This window comes from Cryptomeria japonica, chromosome 5 (assembly GCF_030272615.1).
Source record: "Cryptomeria japonica chromosome 5, Sugi_1.0, whole genome shotgun sequence".
Taxonomy (NCBI): domain Eukaryota; kingdom Viridiplantae; phylum Streptophyta; class Pinopsida; order Cupressales; family Cupressaceae; genus Cryptomeria; species Cryptomeria japonica.
Window position 1 is genome coordinate 523,643,030 of NC_081409.1, and position 26,838 is coordinate 523,669,867.

The following is a 26,838-nucleotide window of genomic DNA, read 5'->3' on the forward strand; positions in this document are numbered from 1 at the left end:
GTTCTTTTTGTTATTGTAGGGACGAGACCCCATTTTGTGGAACGCTGCAGAGCAACTGAAGGCATGTATACTTCCTTTCAAGCAATATAAAACTTAAACCTGTTATCGATAAAAAAAACAAAAAAAAAACTAAATATCTCATTTAATTTATTTAAACATTTATTATCCGAATCATTGTTATTGTTTAATTATTTATGCGGAATAAAAGGTTAAAAAAACACTTTCTAAAAAAAATTATACAACCGAATGTTACGTAATATTTCTGCAAACTTCTTTTGCATTGGGTAAAGCAACTACGGGAAAAGAGGATTCAAACGAACAAATGTCAGGTATAGTTGGGATATGGGAATTACAGAACCCAGCATCAATTCATTGTACAGAAGCAATTTTAAATGATTTGAGAAATTTGGAAACCCTTTTATAGAACAATTTTAAGGTTTGTACGGAGCAGTCACCAAAGTGACAGAAAATTTATAATTAACTACTTAACAAACCTTAGAGAGATATTTTCCAGAGCTTGGACAATCTGAGCAACTCGTAGCGGAGGGAGTGAAGTGTACTGCAGATAACTTGTTAAATTTATTGATTGGTGTGTATATTGATTGGATTGGAATTGATTGTGATGTCGAAGAGGAGGAATAGATTAGGGCACTGTAATTGAGAAGCGATGGGGAACAAGATTGCGCGTACGACGCAGGCATCAGCGTCGGAGTATTACCTGCACGAGCTTCCTTCGTCGTTAAATTTAGTGTTAAAGGAAGTCGTGGGGAGGGGCAGATTTCTGAAGTCCATTCAGTGCATGCACGATGAAGGCCTCTTGCTGGTCAAAGTCTATTTTAAGCGCGGCGGCGATTCCCTCCATCTCAAGGTATGCAGTTCTAATGCTCATTAACTTTACCAAAAAAAAAAACTAATCATGGAAAGCCGCCTCCCATGAATTCAAGAAAGAAATCATGGTGATTTGGCCAATTTACTGTCTCTAATGGCATTTTTAACCTTCCTGACTGAATGTCTGCAATGTAGTCTAATTTAAAATGGTCCTGTATTTATTTTTCTCTCCGTTTATTTGGAGTGTATGCTGTTCACAGTTCATTGCTCTCTGCCGAATGGTTGTTATTTATCTTCAACCGAGTTAAAATAGAATTGTACAGATGAATTGGGTGCTCTATTTTTTGAAAAGTTAGATGGAATATATCTGCTCTGTTTTTTCACTTATATATATATACATTTAGAATTTATAACTGCCTCTTATACCAGTATTTTGCTTCTGAGGGGGGCTTATCATTTGCAGCAGAAAATATTAGAATATGTGGACAATTCATGATGAAGAGAAAAGAGAATTACATGAAAAAATTCCCTATAAAACATTAAGAGACATAGTCTAAGATAATGACAGAGCAATATGGGTGTCTTGTTCGGTTTTTCCTAGTAAATCCTAGATGGGCTTGGTACTAGATCTCTCGGAGTCGTGCGAGATATGGACAACAACCCTCTGTAAGAATATTCCAATTGAAAATATTGGTTGGCGCTTTTGATTCCTTTTCCGGTTGAATTGTGACCAAGTGGTTCCTTCCTTTTAATCCATTGGAAAATTCCCTTGATAGCTTTTACCTATGAAAGATGCCAAGAACCTCCTTTTGGTTTATATCTTGTGAGTCATGCTATAACCTAAAAGTATATTCATAGTCTTTCCAAGATATGGCTGGAAAATCTTAATGATCAATTTTATGGAAGCATTAGGGATATTACTTGTATCAAAGAAAAATATCATAAATACAAAATACATAATGGCCATTTCTGGAAATAATCTGTTTTGGCAAAACACTTTCATGAGTTTGAGTTTATGATGCACATGCTTTGAATCTGCCTTCGAAAATTCAATATACTATTGTACCCTTTGTATTGGTAAGGATATCATCCAAATTGGAGAAAAAACCTATTTTTGCTAGTAAATTCTTAAAGTGCAGAGCGATGTTTACTCATTCTCATGATATAAAAACACCATTGTAGATATTTTACCATTTGTAATGTCCCCTACCTGATCTATTTAAATATACTAAAATTGATAGATTTTCTTCAATAAGTTATTAACAAGTGCTTGTCTATTTTTCTCATTAGCTGATTAATTTCATTATTCGTAGTTCTTAATATAGATATCAAACCCTGCTACTACTTCAGTTTTAAGGGAGAAGGGTTTACATATGTTACCAAAGCGCTTAGAGACCAACTACAATAGGTTCCGTCAAAGTTTACAGATCCAAACCCTTACCTATCTTGGGTCTATACCCTCAAGGCTTATGGGTCGCTGATCCCCACCCTATCTTGGGACTTAACATATTGCTTGGATTTAGACTGCCCCTCTTTGAAACATCTCAATCCCCTCTTTGAAACATCTCAATCCCATCTTCTTAAATACGGAAAGTAATAACATGATTTAGATTATAAGTATATATATTTCTTATGTATTATAAATATATATATGAAATTAAGTATGACTGTCATACATATTGCAGTCCATATTAGTATTACTATTAATTCTGCATAAGAACGTTATTGGGCTTCATATATTAAGCATACTTATTAAACACATCCCCATGCATACCACCAAGAACAAGGATGTTACTGCCTGTAACTTAATAACAGTTCTGATCTGATCTGATCCATGGTGATCTTACTAGATGCTTTTGATTCCTTTCCTTTATATCTCTCAATGTGAGGGAGAGGTCACACCTCTTCATCATGTATGCCCTTTGGCAAGAGACACGCCCTTTCACCATTAGCACCCTTTGAAAGAGTGCAACTCTTCATTATTTCTGCCCTTTGAAAGGGACGCAACCTCTCATAATCAGATCTGCACTTATTATTTAAATCAAATCTGCACTTCTCATTTCCAAATTATTCCCTCTCTCAAATGAGGTTCTCTTCTCCCTTTTATATCTCATTGTTGAGGGAGTCACAACTTTTCCTTTCATGTCTTTCGACTTTTCATTAACTTAATTAATTTTTAATTAATCATATTTAATTTTATTATTTTATATTTTAATTTTATTATTATCATTTATTATTAAATTTTATTTCAAAGTGGGGAAATTACATATTTGACCATTCTTGCACAGAATGGAGGTTCAAAAAGATCAAACATCTTATATTTTCTTGTTTAAAGTTTATCTCTGAATCAAATAAACCTAGTTCTCTTGTAGGTCATGGTACGTAAAGGTGACATTTGTTATTACGATTCCTCTTAGAATGTGCTAGTACTCTTGCAATGGGCACATCTTGCTTTGTACATGTATTTTTAAGCTGTCTTATACACAAGTGATTTAATCATTTTGGAGAAGTGTGTCATTGATCATGCTCTTCTCCAATGTTTTGTCAATGATTAGGTTTGACTAGCTAGGAGTAGAGTGCTTATAAGGCCAAAACTAGAATTATTATTGATTAGGAAATAATTTGATGCTTTATTGATAATTTTCTTGCTTTCTCAATGAATTGCGGGATCTATTCCATCTGAAACCAATAATGATAGATTTGAATAGCTAAATCTAACTTCTGGAAATGACTCTTTGGTTTCAAGTTGTGGCAGAAAGGATGTGTGATAGAGCTAACTGGTTAAATTTACATATAATGGTAGGGAGTACAAATTGGCAAACTTTGTGAAACTTTAACTCATTGAAATCTATAGAAGAAATCTATCATGGTTCATATTTTCTGCATGTTGTTACTCAGTATCAACTTCTCTTGTTTGGAAAATAAATTATTTGCAATCATATATCATGCAAGAGTTATTATCTTATTTTCCTCACACTGTCTGACCCATATTTTCTAATAGCATCTCGAATTTGCTTGGCTACCAAATTAAAACTTAAAACTACAAATCATCAAAGCATGTTGCTGTATTTTCAAGAAGTACTCAGACTAAAAAGAGTATATATACTTATAGTTTGATATTACATCTCCTGGATTTGTGGGGCCTGGGTGCATTGTGGATATAATTCCCCACCATTCTGGAAGTTGTTGCTTCTGACTTATAGTTAAGCTTCTTTTGATCTTTAAAAAGGCTGTTTTAGTTGTCTTCAGTAACTTTGTTTTTAAGGATTGCATATCCTCTGGTATTTAACAAATCTTCCGGGAGTGCTAGTTTTAATGTAAAAGATCTTTCATTTAAAGTGAACCCATTCTGGTGATGCATATGACTACTGTTTTTTTTAGATAATCATGCACGACATAATCCTATTCTTTATGAAAACCTATTTGGGTATCACTAGGTGTAGAAATACTTTCCAAAAATTAGTCACCTTGATTCAGTGCAGGTTGATAAAATCATTTATTGTGAATGTTAGTCATCAGGAAACTTGATCCCATCTCCATCTCCCTTCAACTATATTTTAAAATGATGTCTTTTTCTACGTTACACCATTCCACTTCTTGGGTGTTTATGGTTGCTGTAAAGATTGAGAGAAGGATGTTATGATTAAAGCTTGCCCTCTGGAAGGGTTTTTTTATTAACTGTTGTCTTCTTATATAGTGTAAAAGAAAGCTTGAATGTTTAGATGTAATTATTGCTTGCGTTAATATATATTGTCATTTGTATTATGTACAACAGCTACTTAACTCTGCTTTCTTTCATTGGTTCCAATATGGCCAACTTATAAATATTGTGCACATCGAGCACTGCAATCTAAATTTGACAAATGTTAGAGGACACATTAGCATTAAATCAAAATTGAAACTTAAGGATTATTACAATCCTTAGCACATTTATCTAGCTACAAAATTATGTACTTGTTTTACGTATGCATTGAGATTTAAGAATGTTCAAGGGATAGCTTCTGGTAGGTCATTATGTTATGTTTGTGTCAAGCAACCTGCTGTTTAGTGTGGAAAACTTTGACAATTTGAAATATAAGCTGAAAACCTGAAACGAATCTGAAAACCGCAGCTCTGATATGACTGTTATGAATCCAATCAAAGAAACATAAATCTTATTGAAGATGTCTGAAAAAAACTAGCAATCTGGAAGAGGCATGTTATTTCAGCAAACTGGTAGCTTTGTAATAGAGGTTGATTCATCTATATGTTTATAACAGTCAATTCTTATCGAAACAAAAGTAGATTAAATCCATAAAGCAGCAGTAATGTCAAAACTAACATCTATAACCTAGTGCTGATTCAGAAACTAGGAAAGCAAGGGCAGTGGGAAAAGATAAAAATTTAACCAATAGCATCAGAACTTCGTTTATAGAAAGTAAAAATTTTGTAAATATTAAAAAAGCATGGATGACAGCTTGGACCCAAACATCCCAATCAGTGTTGATGCTGCCTTTCGCCCAAACACATCTGATAGAGGCTTGTTCCAACTGCCATTTTAGACACACTAACACTTCTAGGGTCAAAAGGCTTATTTAAATAACTATTGTTCTTTTATATTTTGTTCATTTTGTCAATGCGGAACGATTACACTATCTTTCCAAATAGCCTAGATACATTGAATCTGGATACATTTGCTAAAAAGCGTGTTTGTGCATGGTGCATCCACTCCCTAAAAATCTGGGTAGGCCCATTAATCCCCAAAGTGGCATGCCCAGTTTATACTGTTAAGTTTTATTTAAATTCTTTGATCAAGAGGCTAGAACAGATGAAGATATAGTCTGGAATTTACTTCGAACTGCAGTAGTGTGAATGAAACGGAAGCACAACACTTATTAATTTTGGTATTGTCCTCCTCCCATTGTATGCATGTTATATATGTGAATGAGAGGGTTCGTAGAGAAGAGATATGTCTTCCCACGTGGGAAGACACATCTCTTCCCTACGTACCACTCCTAATGTCACCGCACGTTAACAAACAATTTGCTTGTTTGACTGATCGTGATTTATTATAAATCGTTTAACCCCAGCCCGTTAACATGAAGGGGTGTAACCGGTGGCATAAGATAACATTCCCAGCCCGATAACATGAAGGGGTGTAACCGGTGGCATAAGATAACCTTTATTGTTTATCGTAGAAACTAATATGGTAACATGTAAGCATCGGAATTATGAAATTGTACGACTGACGTTACCAGAATTAACATATACAAAAAGGGTTGGGTTGTACACTCCACTCAAAAAGTATGGGCCGTTGCATTACTTTAAAAGTGGCATGCCCATATTACATATAAAGGTTGTGCTGGGCCCACTAACTAATAATGCCATTGCCTTTTAGCATAGAGCCAAAAGGTTTATACCAGTTCCTCTTCCAATTTCTTTCCCCATAGCAGAAGTGTTGGATGATGAACCATTTTGATATTTTTTAAGCTTTACAACTTCTTGAAGCTATTTCACATTTTGTCAATACTGCCTCCTGGATCAAATAGCCAAAGCAATAATCCAATATCATCCTTGGGAAAAAGTGTTTATAGCAATATCTAAAAATATATTTTCAATTTTTTCAAGGTTTTATATATTTTTACACAATAATGACCAAGTTGCAATTTTTTTTTTTAATTGGTGTTTTGGATGATATGATACAATTTTTTTTTGTTGTTGCAAAAAGCCTTGTTTGCTGATATTATGAACTGTTGAAGTCTTACATCTATAAAATAAATATTGTTTCATTTCATAGGATTTGAGGTGAATAGTTGTAGAGAGAAAAAGACAAATATTGAATCAATAAATATTAGCCTCTATATTTATTTCTAGAGTGCCTTTAATATATGTTGACTATGTTGCTTGGCCATATATGAGGACAATTTCTGGAAGTTTCATCTCCCAAGTAGAGGATTATAATGCATTATCACTCATTGTAATAATGGGTTCAAAAACTTCATTAACTCTACCCCCCAAGAAATACGTGCTGAAATTGACAAAATTTCATTAGTTTTTCTTGAATTAGGTTTAGGCGATTGACTTTGATATGTCTAACAAATGGTTGGAAATTCTGGTTTTCTTATATAAATTCTGTTCATTGTTACCAGGAGATAGGGATTGGTATTGGTGCCAGAGATGAGGGTGGGTACTGATATGCCATATACATATACATGTACATGTCCGTATACATATACATATATTTGTCTGTAAGTTTATTTGAAAATGGCATATCAGTGCCCATCCTCATCTCTGGCACCATCTGGGGATTCAAACCTCTAAGAACAAACTGTGTCTTTCAACAACCTAACTGTCTGATCTGTGCCCTATAAGGGCAGCTCATGAGGCTAGAAGTAGAGGCTATAGGGGCTTTGTAATTAGGATCTCACAAATGGGGTTTCAGCTAGTGTTGCTTCCTCTGTATCAAACAAAATAAATTGGAAATTATAAGTGTGCAACAGATATGCACATTTAAAGAAAGTAAAATACTAAATGTTTAAAAATTAAAAAATTAACATTTAAAAGTATTAGAAAAGAGGAAGCAACATTATATTTTAATGTGATGGTTGTGATTAATCCTGTTAGTTCTCCTATGGGCCCTAGCTTTATACCCTTCTTTTCCTTTGTGGATTTGGTAGTGGTATGTGAATCTATCATCGCTCCTATTACTCTTGGATGAATTTAAGGTATTGTTGCTTCTTCTTGATGGCTCCTAAATCCAACGATTTAGGCTTGTTTCAAGTATTGATGGATGACAAGGCATCAGTCCTCTCATCTTTGATAGTAGTCAACTGGTGTAAGACCTCTATCAAATATGATATCAGTCTTGTTAATGTTGTGTTTCCTGTGTGCTGCTCGTTTACAAATGCAGTTGGGAAGGATGACTCAAAGGCTGTGCCTGCGCTGGGTCTTTCTTTGGGTGCCATTGAGTGTGTCGGCTTCAGGCCTGTAATGTGGGTTTTGTGTGGTTGCATGCTTAGAAAGTATTCATTTGGGTTCCCTGTGATGTGAAGTTTCTTATGAGGAAGCCTAACATGCTGAAAAGGTTTGATTTGCAAGTTTACTCATTTGTGGCCTAGTATGCTAGATCTTTATTCTTGCATGTCTTGGTCTTGGAGGCCTTTTTACTCTAGGCTTGTTGATGTTTTCCTTTGTGATGTTTTCCTTTGTGCTCAAGATTTTTTGGTTTACTTTTAGATCTGTTGCCGATAGGTTACAAATTCTTTTGAAGGGGTCATTGTTCTTGGGGCAGGCTAATTTGTTGATGATACCTTTGTTGTAGGAGCTGTAGACTCCAAGATCACCTATAAAAACAATGATGTTTTCCACAAGAGTGTTAAATGCCTAATGCAAATTTAAATGCTTAGGAAACTAAAATTAAATGAGGTCAACTTGGCCCCATTATAACTATCTTCTAGAATGCCACTTAGGACCTAAGCTAATTTAACATGTGAATATGCCCCTCACTAGGAAATTACAAGGTACAAGACCTTGACTAGGTACTAGATATTATTCACTCTAACAGCCCCTCTTAAATGCAACTTAGGGAGATGGAATTCTTATGCAAATGATGCAAGATGCAAAGATGGGTTCTGGCTACTAGGCTATGTTAGATACCCATGTACAAATGATCTCTCATAAATGGAGAAAGGGTGAAAAACCACTCCCCAAAAGAGAGAATGCAAATTAAGATCATATACAAGTGATGAAATGGGTGATGTATGGAGGTCTCATCAATGCCCCCCAAGAACTACATTCATCACAACGATAGAATCGATATCCCCCCATAAGAGGGAAAGAGAAAGATGAGATAGCCTCCTAGGGCATAATGAATAATCTCTTAGAAAAATGGTAAGTGTCTAAAGACAAAACATGATCCAATGGTTACAAACAACTTGTCTCCCCTTAGGAGAAACAAAACTGAGTACAATGCAGGAATGCTTCCCATTCAGGAAAGGAATTGAAAGATGGAAGCATGAAGAAGAATGACGATGTCTTTGAAAATTGCTTAGGTGACTCCTTGTCCATGAAAGATGAAGATGCCACAATCCAATTAGGTACATGCCCAATCAAAGGAGGTGACGAATTGGGACTCTGCAGAAATTGATGTTGAACAAGCTTCAAAGACAAATATGGTTTGACAATAGGAGTGCAATGGCTGTCATCAAAGAGGGTTGTTAACCCTTCAAATGAGTCCTCCAAATCTGAATGACAATGATGGTCCTGATGAACACGAATGGTGGAAGTCTCAATCAATGACTTTGCACAAGGAACCAATGAAAGTGAAATGTTCCTTTGAATAACTAGATTTGACTGAAATGTTTTACTCATAATAATCAAATTTGTTTTGCACAAATATCAGATATTCCACAAAGAACATGAAAAATTATAGATTTATATTTACCAATCAATAAGCATAGTTAACCAATAATGTCCATACCAGTTCAGGATGCCAGTTAACGATGATTGCATTTATATATGGCAAACTCAATTGTTGCACTAAATCAGATATACAAGTGCCAAAGAAATAGAAATCTTTGTTTAGTCAGAAGAACACATCTCAACACACCTAAGCTTGTGTTAGTCCTGTGCTTCCTCATTCCATGCTTGCGCTAGACCTGAGCCTCCACCATCCTTTAGCGGTGAACACTGCTAATGAAGAATACCTTGGCAGCCTACTGAACTGCTGCCTCTTGCTTTGCTGATGTCAGCAGACAAACAACAAAGCAGGTGTTTATATCCGCGGAAGAAGAGACTGATAACATGAGCTAATGTGATCCAAAGCCTCTCCACAATGACTACCAAATTGCTTGAAACTTATACACTTCATGGCCTTCCAAAATGCTATGTATCGTATACTGTCACCGGACTCGAAAAAATGCAGGAAACTCAGTGAAATAGGCAAATAGTGGGCAGGGAACATCCTGTTCTTATGGTGCCTTCTAAGGTTTGTGTCTCAAAAGACCATGGCATTTGTTTAATGCATTGAACTTAGAAAATTTTCGATGCCTTAGCCACCTACAACTCACATATATATACTTGCTCCTTTCTAGGTCAACCTCAAAAGGAAAATCGCCACAAACAAGCAAGTCAGCCTGTAGAGCCGTTTTAATAAAATTATTTAATAATTGCATTTATTCATAATTTTTATTTATTATTTATTTAGTTAAAACATTGGCAAATAAAAGAGTCAACCTAGCTCCTAATTGGGGACATCACAGAAGGTGAAGGTACATCAACTATCTCTGAAGAAGAATTGGGAACCGCTAAAGCAACCTTGTCCTCCTCTTCTAAAGTTTCAAAGTACTCCAAAGAATCAAACTCCTGAATGGTATCATAGTCATAGGGTATCCTTTTTGAAGAGTAAAGAGGCAAATTACAATCTGAAACAGGATCATCTGGAAATGGTTGAGTATTAGGATCTTCGATTAGGTAGGAACTGCTGCGATGAGTTTTTTGTGGCTGCGACCCTATATCCTTCCATCAGGTGGGTATTAGGATCTCTATATAACTCCCAAATTTTAGTCCAAAGAGCACAAGGACACTCAAAATCAACAATACACTTCAATATGTCATTATCTACATGCATAGCAATAACACTTAAAACATGATCCTTTTTGCAATTCCAAACAAATTTCTTACTAGGTGTGTTAAAGGAACAAGATTATACAAATATGGCAACAAACGAAGCCATCCAAGATCTTTTATGATGCCATCTCTTTATTGTTTATAGTTTCCCCTTTTCAGAATGATCAGAGAAGGATGAAATGACAAACCCACTATAAACTATGATATTCTCCAAAATTACAAAGAAAGAAACTCTCACATGAATATGGAAACTCCCCAATATGATCAATACTGCCAATGAATCCTTTTCAAGATGACAAAACCTCTCCAAGAGTCCAGATGTCCAAGTAATTAGTCTCAAGAATAAATACTACCTAGGGTTGAATCTGGAAAATGTGCATGGGCTCAATTATAGAGCTCCTCAATACCTTTCCAACGTCACAAGAATCGTGAAAATTGGAGATCTTGGCAAAAAGTTATGAGCTCGTAGGTCCAAATTGGGAAAATTGATTTCAATGAGCAATAAAATTCAACAAAAAAAAAATCTAAAAAAATTACTTGCACCACTACGAAGTATATGGAACCAGCTTTTTGACGATATCTCCTTTCAAAAGACTAACTCTGCTAGTCCAAGTTATGCTCCATTGAAAAAAATTTGCCTTATTTGGTTTCTTGGGAGGGCAAGAAATAAGCACTAATTGTGCCATATGACCGCTTGCTGGGTCATTGGAAAAAAGGGTTTCCACCCAAGCGGCTACTTTTTGCAGACTATTGCTTCTTTGGTATGAACAACTAACATGACACAAGCTTTAAATGCCTAGGAAACTAAAATTAAATGAGGTGAACATGGTCCCATTACAACTATTTTGGAATACTGCCTAGGACCTAAGTTAACATGTGAATATGGCACTCACTAGGAAATTACAAGGTACAAGACCTTGACTAGGTACTAGACTTTATTCACTGTAACATATCCTTCTTTCAACCCGTTTATAGAGTCTTTCTCCAATAATCTGAAGTCTCCCAATGTCTGGTGATGTCCCCATATGGGTATTTGAGACGGTGATGCATTTTCTATATGGAAGATGAGTACAAGGGTTAGGGTATGATTCTTTGTGTAAGCATGTTTCAATCCAAATTGTTCTAATATAGTGGATAAGGAAATTGTGTTGATGGTTCAGCTGTGGTTAGCAAAGAATTTTCGTCAATGTATTTGTTTGACTCTTAAGCCCTGGTATTTAAGATCAAGGAAAACTTCAGGCTCAGGTTTGCCTACATGGAAGTTTATATGGAAAACAAAAGTTTCTCAGTGATGGATCCACAATTTTTGGGATATATTATAAAGAACTAAATATAGCAGCGGTGATTTTCCCTTCTTTCTGCTTAACTATGTTATTGGAGAAAGGACATAAATTTTCTGCGTTTGTACGTTGCTTGTACCCTTTTCACCATTTTCTGATGGGGTTTCTTTTCTGGGGTGTTTTTCAACAACAGTCTTTATTAGAAGATAATGGCCATGGTGAGTGAGCCAGCTTTCAGCCAAATCTTTATTCTTCGCATCATGCTCATAAAGACCGTCATTGGGGTCTGGATGTTAGTCAAAATCATGTTCTTGGCCTGTGTCAATTCTTTGAATTCCAATAATTACTTCCTTTGATCTTCTGTATCTTTGTAATGCCCCCTTTTGTAAATGCCCTAGATCTTAATCCGAAGTAAACTAAGAAATGAAATTGAGATATATTTTACCAATTAAGTCCTGATTAAGACCCCTCAGTCATGTTAGATATAAAATTGATCTTTCCTGCTAGGGGTAGGAACATTATCTCATTGTAGTTTACTGTAATGTCCCCTTTTGGGATTTTCTGTAGTTTAGTCCCAAGACAATAATACCAACTTAATATGAGAGTTGTAGTACATTAATAAATATAATTTTATCAAAATTGAATATATTTCATTATAATATTCAACTTAAAGTTTTAAGGCTAGTTTGGAAAATAGTATATATCTTGATAGATTCTGTCATTTGAGATATATGTTTCTATATTGTAAACATCCCCTTACTATAATTCTGATATCTATGTCAGATCAGATGGTATTCCTAATTCCCTCCTTTCCTTAACTGGTACTTGTGCTTAGACCGGATACTAGAAGATATGCCAAATATCTGCTAATGTTTCAGATTTCCATTCAACCATGTGTATATGCAATATGGTATAGGTATGTCAATATGGAATATTACTGTGGGCGATATGTCGCTGTCTCAGATCTTGATCTCTAAGCCTTTTTATTGACGTCTATTACCATTTATTTATTCTGATCCCTAACAATGCATAGTAATCCCCCTTGAATAATTTTGTGATTTCCTTCTTATATCGTCTTTCAGGGAATGAAGAGTTACCATGAAAGAGATGTGTCTAATCCCTTACTTCTTATGCTTAATCGATGACCATTATTGTGCTATCTTAGATATTGGTTTGTTAACAAATTAGTTGCTGTTTATTATCAATTTACTATTTTAATATCGATTACTTTATTATTGACTAAAAAGCACGTACTACTTGGTAGTATTGGCTGTCATGTTTGCTCAATCGCTACTCTTAATGAATGGACCATATTATATTATAATGAAGTTGGCTCTTCACAAAAACTAATAGCACCTTTAGTGTATATTCACGTTATTAATTAAGGATGATTTGCTAAGGTCAATCGTACTTTATGTTAAATCATAACAATTCAGTTTTGTCATATAAATAACAGTGAGCAGTTTATTATCACTGCCAATAAACACTAAAGCTGATTATCACTGTCTGTTGCTGACGGGACAATCTCTGACACCTGCAGTCCTCTTTTAATAATTAAATTTATTTATTTTTCAGGTTATCGATCAGGATGAATGCAGATCTATTATATATAATTTCTATTGAATATTTGTTAATACAGTAAAATTGTTGTCTCAATCATTATTATTTCACGTAATTATTAATAAAGATATTAATGAATATTTGATACTAATAAGATGATTAATATGTGATACGTAATATTAATATGAAGGCATATTAGTGATCTGTTTATTTAATAATTATTTTATAGTAATTAATATTGGTTGCAAATTAATATTTTATTTAATAAAATATTATTATTGAGATAAATGGTTATTCATTATTTTATAATATATTGCTGATAGAAATAAATGGATGATTAATCAGTGCTAAATAAGTGTATTGATATTTAATTTAATTTAATTTATATGTTTATTCTTTTGTATTTGAATTTTATTATCATTATTTATTATTATTTTTCAAAGGGGACATCACATTTACATAGTGTGCATGTGAGATTCCTTAGGGCTTTTCCCAACATTCCATCCAGACTATGAAGCACTTGGGAGATCATACAAGGTGCATTGAGCCTATCCATCAAGCCCAGGAGCTCGTTAATGGTACCTGCCATTCGACCTCCCAGCCCCACTCGGGGTTACCACTACTTGAATGGACCTTTTTGCTACTTGCCCTCCTCATATGTTATACCTCCCCTCCATAATGGGATGGTGGATTGGCTATAAGCTTAAAGGAATCGTATCCACATTAATCAGACATTCCTATTATTAATCATGTGTCAGAAGCAATAGAACCTCTGCAAACATTCACACTTCTTGTCAAATGAAGACATAATGAGTTATCTAAATCATATGATGATGCATTATATTCATACCACAATATCTGCTAGTTATGTAACTACTTTGTGATATATATATATATATATATATATAACTTGTATTGGCTTGAGTGCTGGTTAATCTTCTTTGATATCGATTACTTGCTTAGAGTTCTCCTTTTTATATCCTTCAATTGGCAATAAAGGTTATATCTCTTTCTACGGGTTGTGACCTCCCTAAAGGTGGTGTCCCTTCAACTAACTATTTCCCAACTTAACTAATGAGATGGCTGCTGATTATCGCACCTGTTCATTTATTACTAGACTGATTGTTGCATTGTTATATGGATCGCTGCACTCAATAAGTTTGTTTTTAGGTGCTGCTTTTCTTACTTATTAATTTATATCCGTCTTTGTTAAGGGAGTTGGCCATTCTTTATATTAGTTGCTGTTTTATTTATACTAACTGTTATTGCTGCTTTATGAGTAAATAGTCTTTGCTTAACTTGATCAAGGTTTAGTCAGCCATCGCATTATGCTGAAGTTTTCTTTCCTATTGTTTATAGTTAATAATCTTGACTGCTCTGAGCGCTACCTTAATATGAGTCATTGCATATTTAACAAGCGAATCTTCATCATTTCCTTTTAACTGCTCTTAAACATGTCTTAGTATTAAAATAACTGTTTTTATCAATCCGTGCGCTGTCTATTAATAATGTTTTCAGATCGCTCTTTCTGGAAAAATTATCTTGTCTCCAGACTTCACAATTTTTTTAAGGTATTGGTATTCCTTTATGGTGGGGCATGACAATATTTAGAAATCAAATGGAGAGGTCTGCAAAAGATTCATGATTATAAGTTTACCCTAACCCCTGATTTTGATTGATTTGACCTAATAGGCTGTCAGCTTCCTTGAATGTGTACCTTCCTAGGGCTTCTCCACGAGGCTAGGAAATTGTTATAATACCATTGTTGTGTTTCAGATAGATGCCTGCTGTTTAGCTGGGAAAATTTTGGTCTGAAATCTGTGTTGAAAATTGGAGTCTCGATCTCTTATATTGTGTAAACTCTTATAAGGAAATTGGAAATTTTACTGAAGATGCAAAATAAGGAGATAAAAAAATGGACTTGACAGAATGCTTATAGCGGCCTGATTTCTAGTACTCTGCATCAATGGCCAATACATCTTTCGAAGTCGATTCTCATCAAAATAACAGCAAAAGGTTTACCTATATACATTAGGATTGACAATTACAGCTATATGACTTATTGCTACAACAGCTATTTTTGAAACTAGGAAAGCAAAGGGAGAAAATAAATTTCAACAGAAACTTTATGATAAATAAGTTTTATTTTTTTAAAATAAAAAGATAAGCTTTCTTGAAAAGCTATGTATGTCAACTCAAGGCCTGGATATCCAAGCTAGCCTGGATGCTTCTTTGCTCCATTTACATTAGCTGTAGACTTTTCAACAACAACTTATATTTAAGAGCATAATTGTACTTTTAGGTCCAATGGCCTAAGTATAACTACTTTTCCTTGAGTGTAATTACTAAATCCTATTAACCAAGCTAGATACATTGAATTTGTGCACATATAACAAAAGATAGGCTGGTTAACATACTGGCTAAAATGTGTGCTGGTGAACCCACTACCAAAAAATGTGTATTGGCCCATTCTATATGAAAAGTGTTAAGTGTACCCAGATTAGGAAAAAGTGGTGCACAAAACAGTTTGGATCAGAATGTGAGGGGGTCTTTTAATAATAAAATTATTAAATAAAAATAAATTTGAGCTATTTTGACTAATAGTTTTGAAATTGAGTACTTTTAGTTTTATTCATTTTACACGATAGTTTTGGTTTATGATTAATGAATGAGCTTATTTAGGAGATACAGCTTGTTTGTAAACTAAGTTACTGGGTTCGGCTATATAGGCCCCCATATTGCTTAAATACGGTTCGGGTATGTGGTTTGGATTTGGTTCGACTGTTGGTTCGCTCAGGGTTTCGAACAGCTCGACAATTCTTGTATCATTCCACTCTGCTTGGCTGCGATGGTACCCAAATTTATTAGTGGCCTATATTATTTCATTTACAGTGGCCGAATGCATTTTATGAGGTCTTATGACTCTTATCCAGTTTGGTCAAGAGGCCTATATAATTTCATTTGCAGCGGCGGAAGGCATTTTCCTTGGCTGCAGCCTCTATTCATTTTCGCCGGAAGCCTATTCATACTTGCAGGCTTCAAATATTATAAATGTTTTGTATGCAGTCATTCTCGGTCAAATGTAAGTAGTCTTATAAATTTATAATATATAATATATAATAGATTATATTATTACAATATATATTATAATATTATTATATTATATTTATATATATATATTAATATTATATATATATAAATATATTATATATATATATATATATAGTTTTTGTACTAACAAACCCAAACTCCTTTCAAAATTTTGTCGTATTGGCAAACCGGGTTCTTGAACCCGAACCGGCAACTTAGTTTGTAAACAATCAGATTTATGCTTGTATACATATATTCTAGTTTTCCATAATCCAGTGAAATCAGGTGCACTATTTTAAATGCCTAACATTGTCCAAGTTCCTCTTTTTTTGGTTGAGAGAAATCATCATTGCACTCTTCCAATAGGTTGAGCACATAAAGGTTATTTATGCAGTTAGCCTTTAGGTCTTCAACATTACTTGTATCAATATGCTTGAGTCCTAACCTATAGTAACATTTATGGTGACAAGTTTTTCCAGGGGCACAAGTCCTGTATGGTTTGGATAAATAGAATGAAGAAAAATATTCATCAAGTAGATACCATCAGATGAAAAGAAGGAAGATACGAGCGATAATATATAATTTGGTGCTTATACTGTGTTTTTGATAGGGAGTATAGAGATATTGACTTTTGTTGGGCTTGAAAGTTTCTTTAATAACAGTTTGGGATGGAAAACATTCGATGGTTGGTGTTCCAAGCAGGGGCAACTTTTGATAATAGCAAGACAAATATTGTGCTTATTTTATTCTGTCTACAACTCTTAAGGTTCTGTTTAACTCAACAGGAATATGAAAGAAGGTTGTGTGAGATAAAGGAGAGGCTTCAAAAGATTAAAGACTCTCATGTTTGGCCATTTCAAGTAAGTATTTTATTTCTTTAGCATTTCATGTTCTGGTTTGATTTTGTTCTTAATTGAGAAGGCCATTCAACATTAAATAAATAATTTGACATTTGAGTGTATACCCAGTGTTGGCTTGAGACTGAGAAAGCAGCATACCTTATTCGCCAATATTTCTTCAGCAATTTGCATGATCGATTAAGCACCCGGCCATTTCTGAACAATATTGAAAAGAAGTGGATCGCCTTTCAGGTCAGCCAATATTGTGCAACATTTTGCTGAAGTTAGTCTTTGTGTTTTAATTCTCTATCAGCGAGTTTTGCATGTAGGTCGCCTTTGGAACTACTCCAACTTATCAATATTGGCTAGTTTGAGTTTGGTTTTTAGTTTTTTCACATCATAGTACCCACAAGAGCTTTGTGGTTATGCAGCTGCTGTATGCTTTGAAGCAGAGTCACGAGCATGGGGTCTGTCATGGTGAATCTCTTATGACCTCAAGTTTTTTTTCATGTAATATCTTAGAATCCTATGATTTGACTTCACAAAATTCTTTACCTGGTTTTTGTAGGTGATATAAAGTGTGAGAATGTACTTTTGACCTCTTGGAATTGGGTGTACCTTGCGGATTATGCATCGTTCAAGCCAACATATATACCTGATGATGACCCATCAGATTTCTCCTTTTTCTTTGACACTGGGGGAAGACGACGTTGTTATCTTGCACCTGAGGTTGGTTGAAGTAGTGCTTTGTTCCATCCCTTGTTTTTTAATGGCTTCTTAATTATTACTGAATGAAAACCTTCTTTCTATCATGGTGATCCAGTATTGTAAATTAAGAGTTGTTAGCTTTCATGTGTGGCTGGTTCGAGTGCTGTTCTTTTGTTCAGTTGGTGTTAATTACATTCTCATTTTCTAGCATGTAAGGGCAAGAAAGTGTGGTTTTCTATTTGATTTGAAGTTTATAGCAACTTTTGCATGCTGTATTCATTCATGACACATATGATTGTTCTGGTTCTTTAAGCTACAATGTTTAGTTATTTTTAGCTGCACGTTAGCTTGCTTATTTAATGAAAGTGTCTGTTGCACAATTACCTGGACATTCCTAGTCACCATCAATTGTTTTTATTTTTCTCTTCTATAGTATAATCCTGTGTGTAAACTTTTTACCCACCACACGGATATTTTGTTGCTTCCCTTTTTAACTTGTTGTTTTTCTGGATTTGAGCATGGCCATATACAAAGTAAGATGTTTTATCTTGTGTTAAGATGTCTTTTTGTAATTTTGAATTTAAAAGTTAAATTGAAATTAAAATGTATGATGGTGTTGGATTTCATTTTGTCATCTTTAAATCTGTATTTGAAATAGGTTTATGGCCAATTGGATTTAAAAAAAGGTACATTAGATTCTTTTCCCCTAGAATCTAGTACTGTCATGATACACAAAACCCAAGAGAGCAGCCAAGCACTCCTCAGGCCAACGCAAATGATGATAGGTCCATTTGTAGCTTCCTTGTCAACATGGATAAGGATCATGACCCGCCAGGACAAACCAAACCAGAAATAGAATCATGGAATGCCGCCACCCCCATATCAAGGTGGGATCACGACAGAGCAATCCACCTCCTGAGGAAACTCAAGAATTTCTCGAAGCCCCGACTAGCAAGAAGGCTTCGAATCTGTGAGGGCAACGGTCTCCTGACCAACACCATAATATGCAATTAAATCTGCAGCCCGATTGGCTTCTCTATACACATGGGATATTGAGTAGTCCACTAATTCCAACATAATTTCCTTGGCAACCCTAATCCAATTGCTAAGTTTCCAGTTAGGAGTCTCCCCTCTTATTATCGCCTGCACACATATGTAGGAATCGCCCTCGATATCCACAACCCCAATTTTCTTCTCTTTACATAATTTGAAACCTAGAACCAACGCCTCAAATTCAGCCTCATTGTTTGTTGCTAAGCCTAACCATTTGGAAGCTGCCCATACACACTCTCCATTCCAATTCCTGATAATACACCTAGCGCTGGCTATACCCGGGTTGCCCTTGGCAGCGCCATCAAAATTTAGTTTCCATCTTCGCAGTTTGGGGCTTCTCCATATGACTTCCTTCCTATTCACCTTATCAACTAGAGTTAATATAATCGGCATCCTCAAGTCTTGCCACTGTTTCTGCATCAACTTGTCCCATTTGGAGAATCTTGTGTTTCTTCTGAACCTAACCCGTGAATTAGCAGCTTCCACAATTCCCTTTCCAATCTTACAAATTAAAGCTTCTGAGTACATCTCTAGTTCATTGAATATTCTTCTATTGCTCTCCCTCCACACATTCCAAATTATTGTAGGAGCAGTGATCCAAATGTCACTCCAAAATTGACATTCATAGCCTCTAAATCTGTGACTTAACATTCCAAGAATAGGGTTGTCCTACGGACCTGGCATGCAGCTCATTGGATCACAGATTTCAAGAACAAGGTCCAACCCTAAAAGAAAACAAAGTAGTAACTTTAATTTTTCACACGGTTTCCCTCCATTCAACACAAAGGATAAACAACCAAATTGAGTGCAATTCAAGTACAATTTCATTTCAATACTGATTAGAATAATATTAGCTATATTCTAGCTTCAACTCAAATACAATTCCAATACATGAAGGAGCCCAGTTGATTTTAGTTGCATTTCCTAACAGGTTTCTCAATACAAAGAGCATAAAGGAAAAATATAGATCAATGAATCCTTCAAGATTTCCAAATTGATTTCTTCATGGCTCCATCCACAAACGAATGTTAGATTCTATCTCTTGTCCATATGGATCCCAAAGAACACCCCTCTTATCTTGGGAGATGAACCCCATGGTTATCAATCACACACATCACTCGTACAAGATTAGCCTCAAGCAATAACACAAACAAGCATGGCTTTCCTTTCACAAATTGGTCTCTCAAACACCCATCCACTATGGATGTATTTCATTGAACATTTGTGTCAAACAATAGAGCTTTTTTGAGATCATTTAGAGGGGGTCTTATTGAAGTCCCCACCCTTAAAAGGATTAAAAAAATACATATTTATAGCAATCTTACAATAAACTAGGCACTAACAGTTTGGCTGAAAGTTTATCATATTAACAATCTTACTAAGTTCCCTTATGTACTGAGTGTTGTGGATTGAAGACTAAAGAATATTGGGATTTATAACCATTGTAGATCTTGAGCTGCCCATGATAATGAGAAACCTGAAGACTTGCCATTACCTTGCTCATATCACAACAATATCTTTGCAAAATGTCCATTTCCCTTTTCAATGCAACCAACTCCCTTTGTCCCTCTTACATTGGTGTTGACAATGAATCCTCACATTCCACTATGCACTTTGCCAAGTTATTTGCTACTCTAGACACTTGCATATCCTGAAATTGATCTAGTAGAAATATTTTTAACAGCCACAAGTCTAGATAGGGGTTAACAACTACAATGCTAAGATTAGCTATGAAATCTCCCCTTAACGTAGACTTTGGCTTATTGCCAAGCTCTAAAGTCCAAACCTCTTTCCCCAAACACCTCTCGACCAAATTCTAAAGCTTCCTATGATTTGTAGACATATTTTCTTTGTGTCTATTCAAAAGGGTGCTCTTACATTCTTCTCCTTACTCCTACCAGCCATTCTAGAATTTGCCATCTTTGCCTTCTCCTTAAAAATCCACTCTGCAAACATAGAAAGCCACCAATGCATGATATTCTAAGCATACTCTCAATGATTGTTCTCCATACTAAATAAATACCTACATGCATAAGCCTCAATATTGCCATTATTGTGAGGTGCAACCAAAGCTCTCCATTGGATCCCTATGACTTTCTCATATGTTCCATACCTCCATGCCCATTTGCAATGGTGTATCACCTTGCACAAAACAATAAATATATGTAATAATTACAAGCTTACTACTCCCTTAGCTACCATTGAACAATTATGATTCCAACCTTAGGTGGAGTGAAAGCTAACATGTTGCTCAAGGTCAGCCCAATAGCTCATTAGGTGACTATAAAATCGTTAAAAGCTATTGATAGAACCTATATTTGCTAGGTGATCTGTTGTTGTATTCAACGACCTCTTGTAGTGACTAAAACTTTTATCCTCAAAGCTAGACTTAAGAGATTTGCCTAGAGTCAACTTATGTATAGATATTGAATTGTATCAGAAAATTTGATTCATTTTCCCTAATTTCTTTTGGTGTCTTTATGCATTCTGTTTTAGCCTCATGACATTGGTTGATCATGTTTAGATTAGTCTGAAGTATAGCTTCCATTTGATTTTATTATCCCATACATTTAGAATTTGATGTTTATTATGTTTATTATCCCAAACAACCTAGTAGGTTAATTTCAGATCAGCTATTGATTGTGTAAGAACCGATATGATTTTTTTTACCCATGCTTGCCTTCCTCCCCTCCTGGTTAAAATGTAGAACATAGGAGCATTACACTTATGCACTATATATGGTATTATCTGTCTTGAAGTAGTGGTGAATGCAAATTCCTCTTCTCCTTTCCCAAAGATAACAAAAACATTTTCACTCCGTAGTGGATTCCTTCCATAATTAAGTGGTAGGAATATGTTCTTATAATCCAGTTGACTAACTTCCCTCTTTTGTATGAACTTGCATGCACTAGTGTGATTTTTGTGGGGGAACGTTACAAAGGTTCCATCCCATATCAGCTAAGGAGCTTCCACAATTTATTTCTTGCTTACAAAAATCCATTCTTATGCACCATGCTCTCCTAGGTGGTTGTGCTAGGTGTTTATTATGAAACAATATGCCCTTCTTAAGACAAGTACTATTAAAATTCTGCCCATACATAAACATAGCGTAAGATTTTGGCCTTGAAAAGGACAAGAAAGATAGGCTCATTATATTGAATGCGATAATTCATTGTCATGATCTTCTACTTTCTCATTTCCTTTTCACCAAAGGTCCTAGGCAATGAATACAAACTCTTGATTGTCATTGCTGACACTTAAAATGATATTAGAATGTTGCATCTTCCCTCATGATGAATTATGGGAGTGTGATTCTACTCCTTTGTGCAAAGCTGATTTTGTATTTGAGTAAAGAGATCTAGGTGTCCTTCACTGCAGGTTATATTTGATTTTGTATTTGAACTCATTAATGTGTGCATTACAAGCTTTTTAGCATGCATGTTCATGCAAACTGAAAAATCGAGCCCTTGTTAGTTGTAATGAGTTTCCATGGAAGGTGTAGCATTTTGTCTAGAAGATCCCGTATTTGTTGTTTTTTGTATGATTGGGTTGATATAGAGTTTTCCTTGTAAAGACCATCTGTGATGCATATATAGAATGCTGACTATTCCACTAGGTAACCATTACATACATACTTTCACTAATATGTATATTCATAGCAAACATATTTTGTGTCAAGTTATCTATATAGAACAATTCTGCTCTGATTATGATCTGTGTGCTTTGTGGAATGATGTTGTTACTGCATGTTTACAAATATTGCGCTTCCTTATTGTTAGTACACAGGAGCTGCTAACATTTTATCATGCCTTGCAGTCTTGTCCATTTTAATATATTGGTTTCTTAATGTTATACTTCATAACATTGTTTTTTTTCAATTGTTTTATTTTTCTTTCTTAACTTTTGAGATCATAATAAAATGATTATTGTTCATCAATAATAAAGTAAGGTTTAGTCTTATCACAAACAAGAAGTTGGCCTCAAATCATTTCAAGTTTGGAGATCCGCTTGCTGTTTATTTTGGTCAAAGAGTTATTTTATCATGTTTGAATATTACTATAGAACCCTTTAAAATTCTGTCATGTAGTTAATTATACATTGTCAGTTCTAAAGATCATAGCCCTCTTACTATATATCTAATTTGTCTCTATCTTCATATAGCGTTTTCACGAGCCAGGAGGTGATGGTCAACTTAATGTGGATACTACTTTGAAGCCATCAATGGACATCTTTTCCCTGGGGTAAGGTTTTGTACAAGTTTGATGAATGAATGCTTAATGAATCATTTAACTTGGGTGCAGGATTCTTGCCTTGATTTACTCGTTCTCTTGCTGACTTTTGTCCCATCGATAAATCCATTAACTTGGAAGTATCATAATCAATGTTAATAAAATGCCTTACACTCAAATGGTTATGGGTCACTGGATGCCAGAATATTTATGTTTTCCTTGTATACACCATTAATCATATTTTTAAAAATTCATAATAAAGGTTATTTTAATTTTCATTGTTGCAAATTGTTGATATTTTATGATGAGGGAAGTTACAATTGCTAATAGTTTGTGTTGTAGACAAGAATGTCTATGGCATGACCTTTTAGGACATGAAAATATCAGTGGGGAAAAATTGTTAAAAGAAATCTATCTAGGTGGTGATATTGAAATGGGAATCTTCTCCGAATGGATGGATTCTTTGCGGAATCTGATTGAATATTATGATCGGGCATTTAGAATTTGCAATAGGGAGATACTTAGAAGTTATAACACTAGATTGTTAACGAGCTATTTCCAAATGACAAATTCATTATGTGGGAAGAGATTTTTTTCCAGTAATTGTAGCTTCTAATAGACTTAGTAAATCCTGTATTCCTGGATTTCGTGGAACCTGTCACAAGAACTGTTCTTTGGCACAAGTGATCAATTTCCTCATTGTCAAAGGTAGGTTTATTTTAATGATTCATGCGAAGTATTCATTGGGGTGTTCTTATAATTTGAAATATAAAAGTGAGTTGGTTATTGATTGTGATTGGTAGATTGAGTAGAAGAAATAAACCAATGATGGCTGCAATTAGGTATACCCACACATATCTACTGTCATAGGGTTCATGGCATTTCAATTTTCAACCATAAAGTTTGAAATCCAGTGAAATAAAAATATAAAAAAAATTGTTTGTCAATAATTCCTTTGGATATGATTGTACAGTTTGTGATAGAAAATATTATGGTTTGCAGCAGTCATTGTGTTTTTCCAGGTGGCTGTGGCATGGAGGGTTTTCAAGATTGTAGACTGCAGGAGAGTCAGCAAGGGTCCACAGATCATTTGAAAACCATCTGTTGACCGTGTCTTCATCTGATAATATATATATGACACTGGACATCACAGGTTGAATCTTGTTGGCCTCTTTTGGTCTCCCATATCCAAGAAAATCAATTCACAAAGTTGATTTCAATGAACAACTTAAGAGATTGATGTAATACATGCGAGGAGTTATAATAATGATGTCTGCCCTATACAACATATACAAGATGTATCTGACATGTGTGTTTACATTTTCCGAACAACCAATATGTGCACACTGGTCAATCCAATCCATTTGGCTTTCTATGTCCTTCAATGAGTCTATTCTCATCAGTGATTATCATGTATAAATGACTTCCCTGTTGAGTTACCTAGCTTAGAACTTTCGTAGTTTGCCAAATTTGACCGTGGGCTTGTATGCTCTAAATTATATATATTCTTTTTGACCTTGGGCTTGGTTAGAGAATCATTTTATTCAATATTTTTAAGTTTATATTACTTTTAATGTTTTATAATTTTTAACTTCTAATATTTAAATATTATTATTTTATATATTTATTTAATTTATTTTTTTGATAAGTAAACGTGATCAATGAGGGTCACAACTATTGTATTAACTCAGAAAACATGTATACACGCCATTGCCTTGAAAAAGGATGAACTAGAAGGGCTGTCCCCAATCAGCTTACAGAAAAGTGTTGTTACAACCATTCCCTAACTGCTTGCTGGCTTTAGCTTCCTTTTGATTTTATTTGCTTTGATAGTACTATGTTTTGGAGCCTCTGTTATCATACGAGGCAGTATTATGTTAGAGAAAGTGAGTAGTGCACACCACTTCTTTGATATGCTCTTTGTTTGAAATCATTGCTGTTTGCCTTCAGCGCCACCTTTGGCCTTATTGAAGAAGTTTTTGATTCAGGGGGAAGAATCAATAGTAGCCTGGGGAGAATCCATACAAATAGTTGTCTCCCTAATGTTGTATTAATAGCTGTCCAAAGCATTTGCTAGATTTTTTGGGGGGACGTATACCTTATGAAAGTAGGCCTTTGGAACAGTTGTTGTCATGCACTGATCCCCAAACAGATCCATGAGATTGGAGAGGAAGATTGAGAGCAATAAGCATTTCCTTTGGAGTTTGGGCTGTCTTCGAGCAATTCCTGTTGTACTACCTTTCATGAGTGGAGACTTGATGATAAAAGGCTTGCTTGAGTTTGGTCAAATCCATGTCTTCTTCTTATGGAGCTTCCTAGGCCTAGGGGGAAAGGGGAATTCAAAATTCAATTTTGTTAGTTCTTTTTCCACTTCTTGTTTCCAAGTAATCATTGTTCTATTGTTTGAGGCTCTTTTTTAATTCACAAGTTTGAGGAAGGAGAACATCTTTGTACCATGTGATGGGGAGCATTGTTCCACCTTTGGGAAACAAAGCCTTATATATTAGGATCAGAAAGCTACATTTGTTCAAATCTGAATGGGGTAGTGATGGGATGATCTCTATGATTTCGAGTTGAATTAGGAAGTGATCGGACCCAAGAAGAGGGAGAATGTTGCATTCATGAAGGAAGCTTGAATTGATCTTAGTTGTTAGCGAGTAAGAAGCAATCTAGCCTCTCTGCTATGTTGCAAAAACTCTCTTGTTAGTCCTAGTGTATAGGCCACTCTCGGGAACATAATCCATCAAGTTGTTTTGATTAATGAAGTTAGCAAATCCTTTTGCAATTGAGTAATATGAGACCCCCCCCTCCCCCCTTGTCAATTAGTGCTATTGAGGACTGCATTGAAATCATCCTCCAAAATGATTAATTTATTTTTGAAGGTATTTTGAATCTCCAATAGTTTGGAGCCTTGGACCATAGATTTGATTTTAGAACATAATCAAGAGGGCTGTATAGTTTTAGTAAGAAGGATTTTAATTTGGCATTGAGACTCACCATCTTCAATAGTTGCCAATTATTTTCTTCTTGTTCCACAACAACTTTCATAGGTGACCAAATCACCCCAAGTTCCTTTGACCAATCCTCTGCTGCTCTAAAATTTCCTTTCTATTTTATCCACTATTCTAGAAAATTTCCAACTTCCTCTTTATTCAACTTTGACTCCCCCAAAAATGGTGATATGTTCCATAGAGGAATTAATTTTTGCTCTTAATCATTCAAGCCCCTAACGTTCCACTTGATGATCTACATGGCTCTCTATGAAGGGTATTTCTCTTTCAGATCTTAAGGTAATCTTTATAAGTTTTAAGTTGATTTAACTACCTAGATTTTTGTCTGTTCAATGAGCATTTATTGGTTACATCCATATGCTTCATTCTCATGGCCTCCTAATTCTAAATGTGGAGGGTGACATACAACTGATTATTATTTCACTCAAAAGGCTGGGTCAACTCCTCCATTATAAACTAGGACACATAATGTAATGTCCCCTTCCTAAGCGTAGATGTTTTTAGCAGGATAAGCCTATCAGCAGGGTTCCCATAGGCTAATAGAGTGGATATTAGGGAGCCCATTCAGGGTTCTTGTGGCCCATTGGGGAGGTTTGCGTGGCATTTTAGGAGCTTAGAGCCAGATTCCTATATT

At 35.0% G+C, this 26,838-nt stretch overlaps 1 protein-coding gene across 1 annotated transcript in view; it reads left to right on the plus strand.

Annotated features, from left to right (window-relative positions):
* The first annotated feature begins 250 nt into the window (after positions 1 to 250).
* Positions 251 to 26,838, plus strand: part of LOC131060941 (serine/threonine-protein kinase VPS15) — a 54,443-nt gene continuing 27,855 nt past the window's right edge. The window contains exons 1-6 of the mRNA XM_057994402.2: positions 251 to 868; positions 17,150 to 17,224; positions 17,333 to 17,455; positions 17,635 to 17,680; positions 17,772 to 17,932; positions 23,126 to 23,205. Of these exons, the coding sequence (XP_057850385.2) occupies positions 668 to 868; positions 17,150 to 17,224; positions 17,333 to 17,455; positions 17,635 to 17,680; positions 17,772 to 17,932; positions 23,126 to 23,205 (686 nt within the window). The 5' untranslated portion in view covers positions 251 to 667. The remainder of the gene's footprint in view (positions 869 to 17,149; positions 17,225 to 17,332; positions 17,456 to 17,634; positions 17,681 to 17,771; positions 17,933 to 23,125; positions 23,206 to 26,838) is intronic.